Genomic DNA, 20,590 nt, shown 5'->3' on the forward strand with positions numbered 1-20,590 from the left:
AAAAAAAAAAAAATCTATACATTCCTGCTTGATTTTTAAATATTGAGAAGGATGAACTTGGCTGGTAAAATATTCTTCATCTCAGAATTTTAATTTGTTGAGGTTTTTTTTTTTAAACACTTTAAGAAAGGGATGTATTTTAATCTAGGGCTTGGCAAAGAGTTCTTATACATCAAAAGCATGACTCAAAGGAAAACTGATAAATTGGATTTATCAAAATTAAAAAATTTCAGTCCAAGAAAGACTTTACTTAGAGGATGAAAGACATACTACAAACTTGGATAAAATATCTGCTAACCACAGATTCAACAGACAACTGGTATCTAGAATACATAAAGGCCTCTCTAAAGTCAGAAGTACAAAAAGCAGACAATACAATTAGAACTTGGGCAAGAGACATTTCACTAAAGAGGCACTGCAGATGGAAAATAGCCCATGAAAAGATATTTAAATAACATTAGCCACTAAACAACACCAAAAAAAACTCAACAAGCTCACTGCCATGGAGTCAATTTCGACTCATAGCAACCCCTCCTTGGGTTTCTGAGGCAGTATCTCTGTGGAAGAAGATTGCCCAGCCTTCCTTCCGAGGAATGGCTGGTGGGTTTGAACCACCAGTCCTCTGGTTAGCAGTCAGATGCCTTAGGCACTATGCCACCAGAGCTCCTTAGCCACTGGTGGTGGTTGTTGTTACATTGTTGTTATGCCATTGAGTCGGCCCGACTCACAGCGACCCCTCGTTGGGTTTCCGAGGCGATATCACTACGGAAGTAGATTAGCCACTAAGGATATATATTAAAAGTATGTAAGATATCACTGTCCATGTCAGAAGGCTAAACAACACAGTGACAACACCAAATGCTGACAAGAATATAGAGAAACTGGGTCACTCATTTGTGGCTGACAGGAATATAAAATCATACAGAGACTTTGGAAAACAGTTTGGCAATTTATTAAAAAAAAAAAAAAACAAAACCTGACATGTAACTGTCATATAACCCAGCAGTTGTTTCCTTGGGCATTCACCACAGATAAATGAAACCTTATATTCATATAAAAACTTGTACACAGATATTCATAACAGCTTTATTTGCAATAGTCAAAAACTGGAAACAACCCAGATACCCTTCAATGGGTAAACGGTTAAATAAATTGTAGTGTATCTGTACCATGAAATGCCACTGCTAAAAGGACACGGAGGTGGCATCTTCCAACCTCCTCCAGTCTCACGAGGGGGAAACAGAGTCACCATCAGCAGCCCAAGGCTTATTCCTAAGAGGCCAGACATACCGCCACCCTCCAACCTTTTTCCTAACTCTGACACCCGCTGTCCCTCCCACAGCACTCACTGCTTCTCTGCTGGGTATGATAATTCGTTGCAGTGGCCACACAGAACTCACAGACAATACTCAGGATTATGGGGTTTATTAAGGAAGTAACAGGCTGAAATTCCGGTTCAGGAATGTGCTCAGGGTACAATTCTCCAATCAGGACAGTCTCCTCTCTGCTGTGCCCTCAGACACACTTTTCTGCCCCTTGGCCTCTCGGCCTGGCTCTGCCCTGCTTAGGCAAGTGTTACACAGCTCTTGTAGCTCTGCTGATAGAGGCACCTAGGTGTACCCCACTCCGTCAGCAAGCCTCCTGCCTAAGGGTACTCAGCTTTATAGCTCTGTGGGCCAGTGAAGGCTGCCGCTCTGTCTCTCGCCTCTTGCTTCCACTGCGACCATGTTTCTGCAGGAGTCTCTCTCTGCTAGGGTGTGTCTCTGCCAAGGAGGTCCGGTGCAGGGATCTCGGGTCCAGCGACACACTCTAATTCACCTCCAGCTCTTCTCTCTTGATGGCAGTGAGATCTCCCCTCTGTCTCTAGGAAGGCCTGGCAGAGTGACAGAACTAACCAACCCCAGCCCAGAGTTCTACAAACCTTCTTTGCTTGGTCCCACTCAGGAATCCAGTGGGAGTTAGAAAGGCTATGGCTAAAAAAGTCATACCAAGTAATTCACTGCACCACAGCTACCCAGCAGTAGAAAATAATAGTAACAAGAATTATTACTATTATTTTGTGCGTGTAACAGCCTGCGTAAATCACCAGGGAATAATGCTGAGTGAAGGGGGGAGAGCTACACACTGTGTTTCTCTATTTGTGTAACTTTCTCAAAATGACAAAACCGTAGAAATGGAGCAAGAACTTACTAGTGGTTGTCAGGGGTTGGGGAGGGAGCTACAAACTGTGTTTCTCTATTTGTGTAACTTTCTCAAAATGACAAAACCGTAGAAATGGAGCGAGAACTTACTAGTGGTTGTCAGGGGTTGGGGAGGGAGCGGCTGGGCATGGCTATTCAAGGGCAACCAGAGGACCCTTGGGGTGGAAATGGTCTGCATCTCCATGGTACCAGCATCAGCATCCTGGCTATGATTGTGAACTACAATCTTGCAGATGTTACCATGGGGAGGAACTGGGTCAGGAGTTCACAGGTTTTCTCTGTTATTACTTCCAACTGCATGTGTATCTACCATGATCTCAAAATGAACATTTTAATGAAAAGAAATTTATGTCTTCTAGCTTATTTTTTATGAATATTAAATGTTCAGAAAGATGTATTCGACAAGTAAATTAATCCTTACTTTGGCATTTTAATATTTTACTTTCATTGCTTTTAAGAAAGATAGTGTTGGCATCTTTTATACATTTTAATATTAGAAGTAAAAGATACTGTTTCAGAAAACAATACATTTTTAAAATATTCTGTATGCTTTAAGAAGGTTTTTGATGATTTAGTTCATACATCAGGTCTACACCTTGCACGTCACCTATTTCAAGTATACAAAACAATGGCTTTTAATAGATTCACAGAGTTGTGTAACCATCACCACAATCAATTTTATAACATTGTCATCACTCCAGGAAGAAACCCCCTACTCCTCAGCTGTCATAGCCAGGTCCCCACCTCCCCCAACCCTAGATCACCACTAGTCTATTTCTGTTTCTCTAAAGGGATTTTTTTAGGGATAATCTATTAATGATATAAATAACAGTCTAGAAAAATATTTAAGAAGTCACTCATAATCTTATACTAACAAGCTAATTTTCCTGAATGGGCTTTTTTTCAGATACACACACACACACACACACATCCACACACATATGGAATCCAATATTTAGTACCCTTCCCTCTTCTATGTAAATAACTGTATATCCAGACGGGAGGGACAGACATACAATTTTATGATTCTGGCAAGATGAGAGACAGCGTTCCTCCCAAGGCCTGTTTTCAAATCTCTAGCACATTATGTTGAACTTAATTGAAAATGTATATTTATTATTAATTATGTAATTAATTGCTTGGAATCATGTGTCGTGATTTGTTTTGTTTGTGACGATGAAAGGGGTCCTACTGTCTCCTGACTAGAATTCCTCCATGAGTGGTGGCATTGGAGTTGCCACTATGCAGCTTAAGGGTTTTCAAACCACTTTAGCCTTGCACTCCTCTCTCTTCAAAGGACAGGCAGCTGCCCACTGGGTGGCTGCCTGCTGGGCCCTTCACTGCCCGCTGCTCCAGCTGCCTTTCCCTGAAGCAGGCCAGACTCACCCTGGATGCTTCTGAGCACAGGCTGTAAGGGCTGGGCTGTTATCTACCATTAACGTTACTGGATCATGGACATATTGGCCTTTGTTTTCTTATCATTGTTACGTATGAATAGAAATCTCTTAATCCATTAAAATGTCCTTCCTTCATTTTCTCCTTACTGTGAATCTGTAAAATAAGGTTTGCTAAACTAGACAAAATAGATACTGTTGAGTATGTGAGGGTGTGTTTAATCTACCTGTGGTAATAAACTGTTCCATTATCTTAAAAGCATTCATTGTATAGATAGCAGCAAATCACAGAGCTCTTCCTCTGTTTAAACTAGTCCCCTGCAGCTTCCTATATGATGCTTTATTGCCTTAGTTATAATATAAAAATGAAATAAATAAAATGTCATCTCTTCTAATAATGTTATCGAACTTAGACCTTTAAATAATTCTGAACGTTCATTTTCTAATCAGATCAAATGCATAATGTTTAATAACATTCTATAATTTGAAGTTATAGCATGATCTTGATTTTCAAATATAACATGGCCATCAAAAGGACATCTTTTTTTTCCTAAAAACAAGCCAGATGAGGAATTTTTTACAAAAACAAATATGTTGTTATTCCTGACTAGATATTTTGCATTTTCTTGCAGTCTTGCTAGAGATCAAAACTTCTCACTTCTAAGAAATAGTTGGAAAAGGAAATAAGGAATAGGCTTGGTGTGTTCAAATAGTACACAGTTTCATTTGACTCTAGAGAAAAAAAGAACTCAGAGATTCTCAGTTGAATCAATTCAGCACAAAGGTTGTCCACATAGGACTTGAGCATTCACTCTGAAATGAACTCCCCAAGAAAAAATGTCAGAAATAAGAGAGACATGAGCAGTGTGTGGTTTGTTTGGTCCAGAAATAATAGAAAATCAATTAAAATCTAAGAATATGTAGAAGTAGAACCAAGTCTGTGATTTTGAACCCTTGCGTGGTATCCGTTCTCTGCTGGCATCATCAACGGTTGTTTTGAATTTGCTGCTTTCTAACTTCAGAGGATAAATAGACCTTTCTTCCAGGAAGGTAATTTAGATGGAATTTTATCCAGTGATGTGAGTACGTGTGGAGGCAGTTCCTTAAAGCTGAAGCTGTGTGTTTATATTGGATGTGTCCAGAGGCTGCTGGCAGCAGCGGCAACGCGTAGCTCATTTCCCTGATAATGTACCTCATCTGCCATACTTCTCTGGCTGGATTTCACTCCCATCACTTCATGCCACCACGCTTATATTTTATTTCTCACACATATTGTTAAGTAGGGCCCACAGGGCTTCGCCCTCCCCCTTGAAAGGAAATTTGCAAATATCTGAAATTTAAAAAAAAAAAAAATGAAATGGGGCAGTGAAGATGAGATTTTGAGTTGGGAGCAACATTATAATTCACTTTATATTCCACAAAAAAATTTTGGATCTCCTAATTTACGGCACAACCTTTTAAACATCGCCTGCCTCTTTTGAGCATGTAAAAAATTTTCAGAGCCTTTTCCATCTGTTGTCTTTGAATGTTAAAAATTACAAAGAATAAATGTATGCAATGAAAATGTTCTTTTTAAAATTTTCACTGTTATAAGAAAGTAAGAGATCATTTTGAACGGAGCAAGTCTTTTGATGGGAGCATCAGCACAGCATAGGACAATCTCTTGGTCTTCAATTAGATGCCACTATTTTGAGTGTCACTTTCCGTTTAGAAAATCACAAGGCACGTTAATGAGAAGTTAGTTGAGCAATGTGACTGTGACGCGTTTGTGTTAGAAGCGTCAGAACAGAAAACACTTTGAGCTTCTGTCGGAGCCTCTGATTCAAAGTTCAGTTGGTGTTAAAATTTTCAAGTTAACAGAAAACAATTAGGACTATTCATGTTTGGCAAATCCATTTGATCAGGATACTTCGGGAGATGATGGTACTTAGGCTAAGATGTGTCCTGATGGTCTCTTTCTTATATAAAATATAAACTCAGACCATTTCCATGGCAACCGTGAGTCTTCTATTCCAGCCTGGGTAAAATTGACATGCATGTGCTCATGCCGTGTCTACTACATGCTCGTATGTAGCATGTAGGAAAAAGAAAAACATGTGCTCATATGTATTAACAAGGTTTTAATAATAAAATGCTAAGTATAGAGAATGTAATTATGTCATTAATTTCACTTCATTGATTTATTTTCTTTTTCACTCTTCTCTTTTTCTTAAAAAAACAGAGTCATTTTGGAATTCCGCTTCTTTCAATACTGAGGCGTCATACCTTCATTTTCCTACTTTCCGCGGAGAACTCAGTGCTGATGTGTCTTTCTTTTTTAAGACAACAGCTTCCTCTGGAGTATTTTTAGAGAACCTGGGGATTACGGATTTCATCCGGATAGAGCTACACTGTAAGTCTCCTTCTCCAGGGACGTCTGTGGGATCCTCTCATTGAACAGTAAATCCTTCAACCAATACTTAAGTTAATTTCCACCTTGTCAGCTGACTTCTCTGTTTCCTGTTTTTAAATTTCTGGTGGCATAGTGCTTAAGGCATTTGACTGCTAACCAGAAGGCTGGCGGTTCAAACCCACCAGCCACTCCTCAGAAGGAAGGTTGGGCAATCTACTTGTGTAGTGATACCTCCTCGGAAACCCGCGGAGGGGTCTCTGTGAGGTGGATCCCACTCCATGGCAGTGAGTTTATGATTTTAAATTAGCCTAATTATAAGAAAATAATTTGATGATGAACGTATAATATGTGAAAATGACAGGTGCTCTCTAGAACCAGTTTTTACTACTCATCTGTCAGTTTGTTGTACTGTGCTGGCTTGCATGTTACTGTGAAGTTGGAAGCAATGCCATCAGTATTTCAGATACCAACAGGGTCACCCATGGTAGACAGGTTTCAACAAACCTGCCAGACAAAGACAGACTGAGAAAAAGGACATGGCTGTGACTTCTGAAAAATCAGCCACTGAAAACATCGTGAATAGCCGTGGGACATTTTCTGATCCAGTGCTGGAAGGTGAGCCCTCAGCTCGGGAGGCACTTACAGTATGACTGGGAAAGAGCTGCCTCCTTGAAGTAGAGGATGGAGTAAAACTTGCAGAAGCTCCATCTGCTGATGGGGCATGATTCAGAATGAGAAGAAACAGCTGAAAACATCTATTAATAGTCAGAATGTGACATGGATAAAGCATGAATCTAGGAGAATTGGAAGTTGTCAATATGAAATGGAACACATGAAGATCAATATCCTAGGCATTCGTGAGCTGAAATGGATACCGGCCATTTTGATTCATACAATCATATAATCTACTGTGCTTGAAATGATAAGTTGAAGAGGAATGGCATCACATTCATTGTCAAAAAGAACATTTCAAGATCCTGAAGTAAAATGCAGTCAGTGATAGGATAATATCCTTATGCATAAAAGTAAGACCAATTAATACTACTGTTATTGAAACTTATGCACTAGCTGACAAAGCCAAAGAAGAAGAAATTGAAGAGTTTTACCAACTTCTGCAGTCTGAAATTGACCAAACATGCGATCAAGATGCATTGATAATTACCAGTGATTGGAATGTGAAAGTTGGAAACAAAGAAGAAGGATGGATAGTTGGACAATATGCCTTTGGTGACAGAAATGACTCTGGAGGCCCATTGATAGAATTTTGCAAGACCAACAACTTATTCATTGTAGATACCTTTCTTCAACAACATAAATGGTGATGTGGACCTCAACAGATGGAATACACAGGAATCAGATTGACTTCCTCTGTGGAAAGAGACAATGGAGAAGGTCAATATTATCAATCAGAACAAGGCCAGTGACTGACAGTGTAATAGATCATCAGTTGCTTGTATGCAAGTTCAAGTTGAAACTAAAGAAATTTAAAACAAGTCCACGAGAACCAAATTATGACCATGAATATATCCCATATGAATTTAGAGATGCCCTGAAGAATAGATATGGCACCCTGAATACCAACAACTGAAGATCAGAAGAGTTGTGGGATAATATCAAGAACATCAGATGTGAAGAAAACAAAAGATCATTAAAAAGACAGGGAAGAAAGAAAAGACCAAAATAGATATCAGAAGAGACTCTGATATTCACTTTTGAATGTAGAGTAGCTAAAGCGAATGGAAGAAATGATGAAATACAAGAGTTGAACAGAAGATTTCAAAGGACAGCTGAAGAAGATAAGGTATTATAGTGAAATGTGCAAAGGCCTGGCATTAGAAAACGAACACACTGGGCATTTCTCAAGCTAAGAGAACTTTAAAAACATTCATGCCTTGAGTTGGAACATTGAAGAATTCTGTGGGCAAAATATTTAATGGTGGAGGAAACATCAAAAGTTCTGAGGAATACACAGAGTCACTGTGCCAAAAACAATTGGTTGATGTTCAGCCATTTCAGGAGGTGCCATATGATCAAGAGCTGATGATACTGAAAGGAAAAAGTTCAAGCTGCGTTGGAGTCATTGGCTAAAAACAAGTCTCCAGGAACTGACAGAATAGCAGTTGAGATGTTTCAATACAAATGCAACTCCAGAAGTGCCCACTCATCTGTGCCAAGAAATTTGGATGACAACTAACTCCCTGAGTAACCAAGTGGAAGAGATCCATATCTGTACCTTTTCCAAAGAAAGGTGACCCCACAGAATGTGGAAGTTATTGAACAATATCATTACTATCACAGGCAAGTAAAATTTTGCTGAAGATAATTCAAAAATGGTTGTAGCAGTACATCAATAGAGAACTGCCAGAAATTCAAGATGAATTGAGAAGAGGACGTGGAAGGAGGGAAATCATTGCTGATGTCAGATGGATCTTGGCTGAAAGTAGAGAATACCAGAAAGATGTTTATCTGCATTTTATTGACTATGTGAAGACATTTGACTTTGCAGATCATAACAAATTTTGGATAACTTTGCAAAGAATAGGAATTCCGGACCACTTAAGTGTGCTCCTGAGAAGCCTGTGTGTAAACCAAGAGGCAGTCATTCAAACAGAATAAGGAAATACACGGTGGTTCAAAACCAGGAACAGTGTATGTCAGGAGTGTATCCTTTCACCACACTTATTCAATCTGTATGCTGAGCAAATAATCTAAGAAGCTGGACTGTGTGAAGAGAAGAACGCAGCATCAGGTTTGGAGGAAGACTCATTAACAACCTGACATGTGCAGATGATACAACCCTACTTACTGAAAGTGAAGAGGACTTCACTTTTGAAGAAGCACTTCCTAATGAAGATCAAAGAACAGTCTTCAGAATGGATTACACCTCAACATAAGGAAAACAAAAATCCTCACAAGTGAACTAATAAACAACATTGTGATAAACTGAGGAAAGATTGAAGTTGTCAAGAATTTCATTATACTTGGATACATAATCAACCTCCATCGACTGCAGTCAGGACATCAAACAGCATATTGCACTGGACAAATCTGCTGCAAAAGACCTCTTTAAAATGTTAAGAAACAAAGATGTCACTTTGAAGGCTAAGGTGTGCCTGACCCAGGCCGTGGTATTTTCAACTGCCTCATGGACATGCAAAGGCTGGACAGTGAATAAGGAAGACCAGAGAAGAATCGATGCATTTGAATTCTGGTGTTGGCAAAGAATATTAAACACACCATGGACTGCCAGAAGAACAAACAGGTCTGTCTTGGACGAAGTATAGCCAGAACGGTCCTTAGAAGTGTGGACGGCAAGACTTTCTCTCTCGTATGTTGGACATGTTATCAGGAGGGATCAGTTCCTGGCATAGGCTATCATGCTTGGGAAAGTGGGTGGGCAGCGGAGAGGAGGAAGACCCCCAACGAGATGGATCGACAGTGGTTACAGCAGTGGACTCAAGCTCGGCAATCATTACGAAGGTGGGAGAGGATGGGGCAGTGTTGCATTTTGTTGTACACAGGGGCACTATGAGTGGGATCCAACTTGACGGCACCTCACAACAACAATAACAATTTTAAGAAGGATTTAAATGCAACTGGTTAAAATTACAAAAAAAAAAAAAGGTTAATTATCAAATTACTTAATTAGAAAACAACCAGTCATATCATTTTGTTGTAGTCATAGACTGCTACTGATATCTTCCTGTCAGACATTTGAAACTTATATAAGCTTTGTGTCAGTGTAAATGAACTGTATTTACAAAACTTAGATGCTATTTAGTTTCTTGGTCTGGCTATATCCATGTAATATTTTGCACTGTCCTTATTAATTGCTGTTGAGTAAAACTTTACTATTTAGCGATATAAAAAATATAACCCAAAGAACAAATTTGTTAAACTATGTTTGTCCCCAAAGGAAAATGTACCCTGTCACCTACATCAGTCAGTACCAATGTCATTAGTCTCTTCCATAAAATTCAAATGGTTGTCCTTTGTATTTAGTGATTTTTATGTTGTGGTGCTATTCCTAAGTATTAGAGACTCAGTTCACTGCCATAGGAACTAATTTGAACAAGCTTCGTGTCTGCTGTTTCCAGCTCCAGCAGAAGTGACCTTTTCATTTGACGTGGGGAATGGGCCTTTTGAAGTCTCGGTGCAGTCACCCACTCACTTCAACGATAACCAGTGGCACCACGTCAGAGTCGAAAGGAACGTGAAGGAGGCATCCATTCAAGTGGATCAGCTCTCACAGAAGACACAGCCTGCACCCGCTGATGGGCACGCCCTGTTACAGCTCAACAGCCAGCTGTTTGTGGGTGAGCTCTGCTGGGAGGCGGTTTGTCGTTGCGTTGTGGGCTGTCGGTGTGGAGAGGTGGGACAAAGAACGTAGTACCAACTCGAGAACATGATGATAATCCATTGGTTTTTGAGTTTTCCATGAGTCAGAATCAACTTGGAGGCTTTTGGTTTATTTACTGAAAACCAGTAGGTGCTGCATTTCTTTCTCACCACCAACCTGTGAAATAGGGATTATTTTGCCGATTTTATGAGTTAACTGAGGTCCAGGGGGTCGAAGTGACTTGCCTTCAGAAATCTATCTTGTCAATGAGATCCAAACTTAAGTTTGACTAATTTGTAAGTCTGCAGTATAAGCATGACACATCGTTTGATTTGTTCCAGTTTTGTTTCATTGGTTTATTTGCGTTTTGTTTGTTTACATCAGCACTTTCAAGCATGATGGTGGAAATGCTTCTCTCTGTTTCCTGTGGAGAGGGAGACCTGTTTCCTCGAACAGCCCTTCCTGTGGTTTCCACCATCATTGTCTAGTATTCTGATAGCCCCTGTTCACCTACTGCATGTTCATATCCAAATATTGCTCCTTTCCTTCCTTCATCCATTCACCTGGCTTTGATATACTCGAGAACGGGAGCCTTTTGGGTTTTTTTACTTTCTTTTGCATCGTTGCTAATTACTTTACAGTACTCATGGACCATGAAGATCAAGGAATTCTCTTTTACCCAGTCATTACTCATACATTTTAATATAAATAACAACACAACACAGCTATAAAGAAGACTATATGAACAATAATCAGAAATTATATCTCAGGATTTTCAGAGTTAAGTGTTAGAACAAAAAATATCAGATCCCCATTCCATACATTTTCTATTACTTAACACCCTTGTCTGAGCTCTCTCCCACTTCAAAGGATGAAGCTTATTTGTGACATATTTTACTGAGACCCATTTAGGATTTCTCAGGAATTTATGGGCTCATTCTTTCTATCAGTTATTCTTTCTTTCATCCAACAAATATTTAATGAACAGCTTCTGTGAGTAGGGCTTGTGTTAGACAGTCTTCTCTTTTGGCCCCTTTATGGACTTTTAAAGGATATGGGAATAGCAAGACATGAAGAATATATATATATGTATATAACTTTTCTTTTAATATTGTCCTGGAAGCTCACAGTCAGGAAATTGACATAGATATTTCTTGAATTGCAAAAATCAAGAAATGGCCACAACAATAGATATGGCCATTTGAAATCTGTCACTAACTTGGAAATAACCTTCCTATTCTTAGAAATTGAGAGGGCTGAAACGGCTCTCAAATACTTCAGTGAAATCTGCTGCACTTTGCCTGTGGGTCACCTTCTATCCTCGGTAAGAATTTCTGCTTCGTAGAAACGGAGCCACTGTGCATTGTGTCTGAAGACAGCCGTGGCTTTCGTTGTTTTCAGGTAGTGGTAGGGATAGATAGAGCTACGACTGTGAAATCACAGATTGTGTTAGATAAGTCTTGAGTCTCTTGTCTATTATGCGCCATATTTTTAATAAGCACTGAAGAGATTTCATTGTTATTAAAGCAGTTGGTTAGGCTTTTGACGTTACCATATGTTTTCAGATTCAAGGATGGATGTCTTTTTGGAAGTTTAAAGCTGAAATCCTGATTATATGTCAGTCACATTCATTGAAAATCAGAAAGAAAACAATCTCTGAAAGAATGTTGTACTTGCTGGTAATAAAAATCTGTTTGTACAGTTCTCCCCTGGTAACTGTGAGTAAATGGACGTCGTTTAATGGAAGCTGAGAGGGATCCATTTAACAAAAGGCTGCAGCCTTGGGTAGAAGCAGATGACTGCCTGTCGAGAGACCACGTAAGATGCTTCCTTATAGGTTTCTGGGTTCCTCTATTTCCCCATTTTTCGTTTCACCTGAAGGTGGCTTTTCTTGTGTTCGTCCTTTATCCAGCTCTTTAGCAGTGATTGAAGCTATTTCCAGGCTGCACAGTCCAGGTTATGCACCGCCTACAAGGTCTTTCTGCCAGCCTGCAGAAGGCCTCTGGTACTTCTTTCGGCTCCGAGACGGTATCTCATCTCCTTCCACCTCACCTCTTCCGGAAATGCACAGTCAGCAGGAAATCGGGCCGCTTTGTTCAGGTGCCGGCGCAGGTCGCATCTAGGAGGGCCCTTCTCTCGGAAAGTGTGTTCCTGCACGTTCAGATGCTTTCCAGCATGTTAGAAGTGAGCCTTGTTAGGGTCTGAGGGCCAAGCCTCCTTTCACGATGGACACCCTCTGCTTTAGTCCAATGTAATTAATTTTCTGCTTAACCTTTGTGCCGTTGTGTCGGTTCTGAGTCGTCCTGACCACGTGTACGACAGGACGAAGCCTGGCCCAGTCCTGTGCCGGCCTCACAGTCGTTGCTGGTTTTGAGCCCGTTGTTGCAAGGCAGTGAAATTAACATTTAGAGCATTTCGTTCCTCTTACCCACAAGTTCAAGAGTGAAGGGAGCAATCAGAGTTTGGTTTGAAATCCAGCCTTCTTTCTTAAAAAGTCATGGCTAATCAGTATTTTCAAATGTGCGTAATGACTATCATTTGTATTTGCATGTGAGGGCAAAGGAATGGGGTTTAAGTGTGATTGCAAAGAGTAGCTGCAGTATTCAGCATAACTTACTTTATTCTTTTACTAATAATTAACATTTTCAATCTAGGGACTGATGATGATAATGTTTGAAATTGGGTTGTTAGAAACATAGGTCAAAACTGGAAGCCTAAGTTAGTCTAAAATAGATTATATTAGTATTCCAGTATTTATTGGCTTTTACCAAGTATGCACCTTATTTGTAAAAGAGTTTAGCAGAATACATAAAAGTGATTGTGGAATATTTCAAATCCCAAATGAAGTTGGTTTATTGTACTACAAATATGAGATACTAGGTATTTCAAAACTGTGGTAATACGTGTGTTTGAGATAATAGTATCTCAACTTTACCTAACAATAATACCTAATAATATCTACCTTTAGATAATAAAGTATCTAACACTTTACCTACAAATAAAAGATAATGGATATTTGAATATTTGTTCATTTTGATTTAAATTATGTTCCACGTAATTGTTATGTTCCACTGGCCTATGCCAGTGGCCTTTTGTTGACATTATATATTTTTTGACATTAAAATCTTGTGCTCTCTCAGTAGCAGTAACCGCAATGAGGTAATATGAAGGGCTCCACAGTATTTTCTAAATCACTTGCTTCACTTTCTCTAATAAAGATAGTCAGAAAGTATGTTTATATCTCAGAGTTAAACCCTGAGATGAGACTAACACTGTAATTTCTGAGCAAAATTATTAAAAAGAAATAGCACTAAAAAAAAAAAATAGCTGGCAGCAGTCAGCTACAATTGAAATAGTAATGAGAAAATGATAATAGCTTCAGAAATTCAACTAGTGTTAGCCCACACCAAAGAATAATGAAACTGAAGGCTTTAAAAAAATCCCTGTAGTTACCAGAACAGTTATCTTCAACTAATCTAAAATGCAGGATGCCATCCACCATGCCATCCAAAGAGAACGAGGAATAAAATAATGAATAAAAACCCACGCATGGGTCAGCGAAAAAGGCTCATGTCAATGTAATGGGATAGTAGGGTTAGAAACAGCGAGCGATCTTGTAGTGAACGGCCTCCACCCAATCATCCCACCCCTAGATTGCCTTCCACGATGGTGGTGATGACTCAGCTCCTGTCTGTCGACGTCTTTCTCCATTCTTGTTTGTGATTGTGTCACTGGGTCTTTATCAGCATTTCCACATTCCGTCACTTTCTCCTTTTCTGTCATTTATAACATATCTTAGTTAATATTCTTATTCAGAGGTGCTCTCTATGACCTTGGAAAACAAGTTGTGTGATGTGATGCTAAATACTGTGTTCAATATGCCCTTGGCCTTGTTGGCACCGAGAACTCGTTGTCCCAGGGTCCCTGCTGTCGTAGGCTCACAAACATTCCCCAACCACGGAACTGATGGGGAGAAAAGCGTCAATCATTTCTAAAGCTGGAATGTGACAGTGGTCATTTTCTATTTTGGTTTGTAAATTCAGCATTTTTCCTAGAAGCTTCTTAAATTAGCCTTGAATTGATTTTCATTCAACCAAGTCTGCAATTTTTGTTTCCAGTCTTTAAGTTCTTTTACTGACAGGTTTTCAAGTTGGGCATTTTGCTGCTCTGTCGCTGGCACCTGGAGGAGAAATGAAGGACTCCTGACAGGGTCAGAGGTCATTGGCATTGAATGAGATCAAATCTACAAATAGTCATGGAGCATCTAGAGTGAATGCTTTGCTATATGCCATACACAAAGGTTCAGCTCTAGGCATGAGGCCCGAGGCTAGGCTTCTCAACCGTAGCTGCGTTGGGGGCTCACCTGGGAGCCTTTCCGCATCTGGCACTACAAAGGTGTATTTTACTGTGGATGGGCTTTGGGAGTTTCAGAGTTTTGTTCATTACAGATACATCCTTTCATTGGTCTTTTGGTGAGCATGTATTTGCATTCTTGTTGGGTATATACCTAGGGAGCCCTGAAGGCATTGTGGTTAAAGCACTCAGCTGCTAACCAGAAGGTTGGTGCTATGAACCCCTCAGCATCTCCATGGGAGAACTATCTAGCAGCCTGCTTCTGTAAAAATGTGCAGCCTTGGGAATCATATGGGGCAGTTCTTCTCTGAGCTATGAATCAGAAAGCACTCAATGGCAGTGGGTTTGGTTTTTTGATTTTTGGACATACCTGGGAGTGGAATTTTTGGGATATAGGACAAGGGCATGTTAAGAATTAGGAGATATTGTCAAATTCCTGTTGGCTGTTTGGATATCCACCTTCATGAAGTGGCTGTTCAAGTCTCTTGCACATTTTTTATAGGACTCTCTTCTTTTTTAAAAAAAAAAAATAAATTTGTAACTGTTCCTTATAAATTTTGGGAGGGCCCTGGTCAGATAAATGTCTTGCAAATGTCTTCTACCTCTCTGTGAATTGCCTTTTCATATTGTTAATGATGTCTTTTGATTAATCAAACCAGAAAACCAAACCTGCTGCCATGGAGTCAATTCCAACTCAAAGTGACCCACATTGGTTTTCCAAAGTGGTGAAAAGGTAGATTGCCCTGTCTTCCTTCCACAGAGTGGCTGGTGGGTTTGAACTACCAGCTTTCTGGTTAACATCCAAATGCCTTAGACACTGTGCCACCAGAACTCCTTTTTTGACAAACAAAACTTCTTAATTTTAATATATTTCACTGTTTCAATGCCTTTTTCTCTTTCAATTTGTTTTTGATATGCTAAAATACAGTTAGGGGCAGAAGAAGAAAAGAATGTCAAAGAGCCTTGTGCTTGAGTAATTTTTATTTCAGTCTCATGTCCTTGTGTAACAAATGTGTCCCCCATTACAAAGTGCAATGCAGTCACAGTTGCATTTCTCTTTAATAATTCTTATCATTCTTTTCAATTATGTTCTTCTTGCCTTGAGATAACTTTTTTTCGTGATTATCCTAAGAAGCGCCCAGTGGATTTTTCCAGCTCCACAGGGTAAATCTTAGTGGCTGTTGACTGAAGTCAGAACTCACATGGGGTCTCTTAAGACTAGAGAGTACAACTAATACCACCAACAGGTTATTTCTTTAAAATAAGCCTCAGGATGGGCAAGCCAGAGACATGGCCAGGCAGTGGACATCTTAGAAGTCATACAGGTCCACTCTTCTCTGCTACTGTTACCACTGGGACATGTCTTCGCCATGAGTTTGTTCAGAGAACATTGACTGGATTTTCTGTCTGTGTCACTGTTGCTCACTCCTATTGCCATTTTACCATTTTACCCAAGTAGTTTTTGACACATGAGTGAGAACACTCCTTTTCCTCTCAGTCTTTCCAGTGCTTTCCTCAAGAAGAGTATTCCATGGCATATGACAGGTGGGCTTCCATTGTCACAGCCATCTACATTAACTAACACCACTGTTTCTGGAAGGCTAAATTTTCCCTGGGTGGGACACGTGGTTAACGTGCTTGAATGGAGGCTCCAGTCTACTCAGAGATAATTTGGAAGAAAGGCCTGGTGATCTGCTTCAAAAACTACCCATTGGAACCTCTGGAGCATAGTTCTACGATGATACATGTGGAGTCACCATGAGTCAGAGTGACCTCTGCAGCACCTGTTGTTGTTAGATGCAATCAAGTCAGTTCCAACTGACAGCAACCCTGTGTATAGCAGAATGGAACGATGCCCCATCCTGCACCAGCCTCACAGTCATTGCTATGCTTGAGCCCAGTTTTGCAGCCACTGTGTCAGTCCACGTCATTGTAGGTCTTCCTCTCATGACCTGAGCCGTTATTTACAGGTCTTCCTCATTTTCGCTTACCAGCCATGATGTACTTCTGCAGGGACTAGTCCCTCCTGATAACATGTCCAAAGTACATGACAGAAAGTCATAGCATTCTGGCTGTGCTTCTTCCAAGAAAAATTTATTTATTCTTCTGGGAGTCCATGGTAAATTCAATATTCTTCACCAGCACCATAATTCAAACGCATCAATTCTTTCTCTGTCTTCCTCGTTCATTGCCTGCCTTTCACATGTGTGTTGAACATACCATGACTTGGGTCAGTCTCATCTAGTCCTCAGAGTGATGTCTTTGATTTTTAACACTTCGAAGAGGTCTTTTGCAGCAGGTTTGCTCAGTGTAGTATGTCATTTGATTTCTTGACTGCATCTTCCATGGGCATTGGCTGTGGATCAATGTAAAATTAAATCCTTGACAACTTCAATCTTTTCTGCATTTATCATGATGTTGCTTATTGGTCTAGTTGTAAGGATTTTTGTTTCCTTTATGTCGAGATGTAATCCATGCACAAGGCTGTAGTCTTTGGTCTTATCTATAAGTGGTTCAAGTTCTTTTCATTTTTAGCGAGCAAGGTTGTGTCATCTGCATATTGCAGGTCATTGATAAGTCTTCCTTCAATCCTGGTGCTGTATTCTTCTTCATATAGTCCAAAGTCTTGGATTATTTGCTCAGCGTAAAGATTGAGTAAGTGTGGTAAAAGGAAATAACCATGACACACACCTTTTCTGATTTTAAACTCTTTATTCTATTTGAACAACTACCTCTTGGTCCGGGTGCAGGTTGCACATGAGCACAATTGAGTATTCTGAAATTCCCTTCTCTTAATGTTATCAATAACTCATTATGTTACACCCAGCTGAATGCCTCTGCAAAGCCAATAAAATATAGGTAAACATCTCTCTGGTATTCTCTGATTTCAGCCAAGATCCATCTGAGATGAGAAATGATGTCTCTTATTCTAGGTCTTATTCTGAATCTGGCTGGAATTTCTGGCAGTTCCCTGTTGATGTACTGTTGCAACCATTTTTGAATTATCTTCAGCAAAATTACTTTTGTGTGATATTGCTATTGTTCAATAATTTCTGCATCCTGTTGGATCACTTTTCTTTGGAATGAGCACAAATATGGATCTTTTCCAGTTGGTTGGCCATGTAGCTGTCTTCCAAATTCTTGGCATATCAAGTATGTGCACCTAGTCTGTTGCATCCATTTGTTCATCTATCTCAGTGGGTATTCCATCAATTACTAGAGCCTTGCTTTTGGCCAGTGCCTTCACTGCAGTGTGGACTTCTTTCAATACCTCCTGAAATGCTTGAACTTCAACCAGTTCTTTTTAGTACAGTGACTCTGTATTTTTTCTATGTTCTTTTGATGTGTCATTCAATATTTTACCCATAGAATCCTTCACAGGGGCAACTCAAGGCTTGAATTTTTTCTTCAGTCGTTTCAGCCTGAGAAATACTGACAACACTCTTCCTTTTTGATTTTCTAACTCCAGGTCTTTGCACATTTTGTTGTAATACTCTACTTTGTCTTCCCGAGCTGCCCTTTGAAATTTCTGTTGAGCTCTTTTACTTCATCATTTCTTCCTTTCACTTTAGCTAGTCTGCATTCAAGAGCAAGTTTCAGAGTCTCCTCTGGCATCCATTGTGATCTTTTCTTTGATTCCTAGATTTCTGATGACCTTTTGCTTTCTTTATGTATTATGTCCTTGGTGTCATCCCACAGCTTATCTGTCTTTGGTCATTAGTGGTTCAATGCATCACAGCTATTCTTGCGACAGCTTCTAATTTCAAGTGGGATATATCCAAGGTTATACATTGGCTCTCATGGACTTGTTTCAGTTTTTGTCAGCTTCAACTTGAACTTGCATATGAATACTTGATGGTCTGTTCTGCAGTTGGCCCTCACCTAATTGTAACTGGTGATATTGTACTTCTGCATTGTCTATCTCTGTAGATATAGTCACTTTGATTCCTGTGTATTCCATCTATGAGGTCTATAGTTGCCATTTACATTGTTGGAAAAAAGATAATTGAAATGAGTAAGTTGTTGGTCTTCCACAATTCTGTATCATGTGATCTCCAGTATCATTTCTGTCACTATGGGCATGTTTTCCAACTGCTGATCTTTCTTCTTCATTTCCAACTTTTGCATTTCAGTCAACAGTAATTATCAATGCATCTTGATTGTATGTTTGATTAATTTCAGACTGTAGAAGTTGATTAAAAAAAAGACATTCAATTTCTTCATCTTTGGCATTAGTGGTTGGTGTATAAATTTGAAAATAATCCTATCAACTGTTTTTTGTTGTAAGTGTGTGGAGATAATCCCATCACTGATAGTGCTATACTTCAGGATAGATCTTGAAATGTTCTTTTTGACAATAAGTGCAATGTTGATCCTCTCAATTGGTCATTCTCAGCATAGTAGACCATAGGATTGTGTGATTCAAAATGTTCCACTGGTATTCTTAAGGTTTTTACTGGCCAGTTTTTTTAGAAGTCCATCACCACGTCCATCTTCATTGTCTTCATTTGGCGCTCCACTAAAACCTGTCCACCACGAGTGACCCTGCTGGTATTTGAAACACTGGTGGCCTAGCTTGTGGCATCAGAGGAATACACAAGTCACCAAAGTACAGCCAACTGACAGACAAATGGTAGCTACAACAACTGGTATATATTAAGTCTTCTCCCAAGGTGGCTGGGTATGGACAGGGCTCAAGATCCACTATATGATATAGAGAAGACCACACATCCCCTCCAGTTCCCTGTCTTGGTTTCAGACCAGCTGACATATCCTATCATGTTATGTCTTTTGTGCCCTGAATTCCTTTGTGGACAGGGGTTTAAGTGCCTTTTCTCTGCCACAGTTTCGAGGTCAGGGAGATTCCCTATACTTTGCCAGACAACTTTTCTTAACTTTGAATTTTAAAGAGATGTATTGAGATCTTTTCTTTCTTTTTTTTTTTTCCCCTCTAAGGCCCCTGGACAAATTATGCAGTTGTTCCCAATTAGTTCTCAATAAATTTCAAGCACAGCACATGAATAATTTGCCATTAAAAAATTAAAGTTTAATCTCAAAGGTCTTCCTGCCAAAAAAAGTAGTAGAAAATTGGCACAGGAAAGAGTCAGCTCCTATCCTGTGACAATAGCATCTGTCACTTAGACTAGCTTCCTGAGAATGATGAACAGGATAAAAGGACTGAGCCAGCAGGTAAAGGCTACCTTGGCTCCTACTCAGCACCTAGACTTAGTTAGATGCAGTAGTCCCCTACTGTTATGTAAGTGATCAGACTCAGTTATGTTCAGTCACATACAAAGGTTAGGCATGTATTTCATAAGATACTCCGTGTTTGTGAAGTTCCAGAATTCATTATATCTGATACAGTATGGCAGGTAAATTGATAGAAAATTAATTGGAAGACAGTTCCAAACATAATAGCTCAGCAGAAACATCCAGAATCAATTAATCAAACTGCAACTCATTTTAATTTGACATATTCTAACCCCAAAAAGGCACTGAAATCTTTAATTAAGCTCTCAGGTCCAATCCTATTTACATTAGCCCTGTTTTCTAGAATAGTTGTATCTTTTAACTTGAAACCTAATGGGAAAGTAGAAATCCTCAATATGTGTATCACACAACTCGTTATGTGTGATTAGACATTGTGTTTCCTGATAATTCTAAAATGTAATTGAAACTGTTTGAGTAGATAAATATTAACCACAACAAACAAACCCACTACTGTTGAGTTGATTCTGACTCATAAAGACCCCCATTGGGTTTCCAAGGCTGTAAATCTTTAAGAATTGCCTCATCTTACTCCTGCAGAGCAGCCGGTGGGTTTGAACTGCTCACCTTCTGGTTAGCAGCCAAATGTCTTACCCACTGAGCCACCATATTAACTATTTTAAATTACAGAGCTAAGAGGTCT

The 20,590-nt window shown here is 39.6% G+C and overlaps 1 protein-coding gene across 1 annotated transcript in view; it reads left to right on the forward strand.

Annotated features, from left to right (window-relative positions):
* The window catches only part of CNTNAP4 (contactin associated protein family member 4), a 330,923-nt gene that overhangs the window by 281,318 nt on the left and 29,015 nt on the right, over positions 1 to 20,590 (forward strand). The window contains exons 15-16 of the mRNA XM_007939189.2: positions 5,817 to 5,987; positions 10,085 to 10,303. Of these exons, the coding sequence (XP_007937380.2) occupies positions 5,817 to 5,987; positions 10,085 to 10,303 (390 nt within the window). The remainder of the gene's footprint in view (positions 1 to 5,816; positions 5,988 to 10,084; positions 10,304 to 20,590) is intronic.

The sequence above is a fragment of the Orycteropus afer genome, unplaced genomic scaffold (assembly GCF_000298275.1).
Source record: "Orycteropus afer afer isolate SDZICR_OR568_19922 unplaced genomic scaffold, OryAfe1.0 scaffold00057, whole genome shotgun sequence".
Lineage (NCBI taxonomy): Eukaryota > Metazoa > Chordata > Mammalia > Tubulidentata > Orycteropodidae > Orycteropus > Orycteropus afer.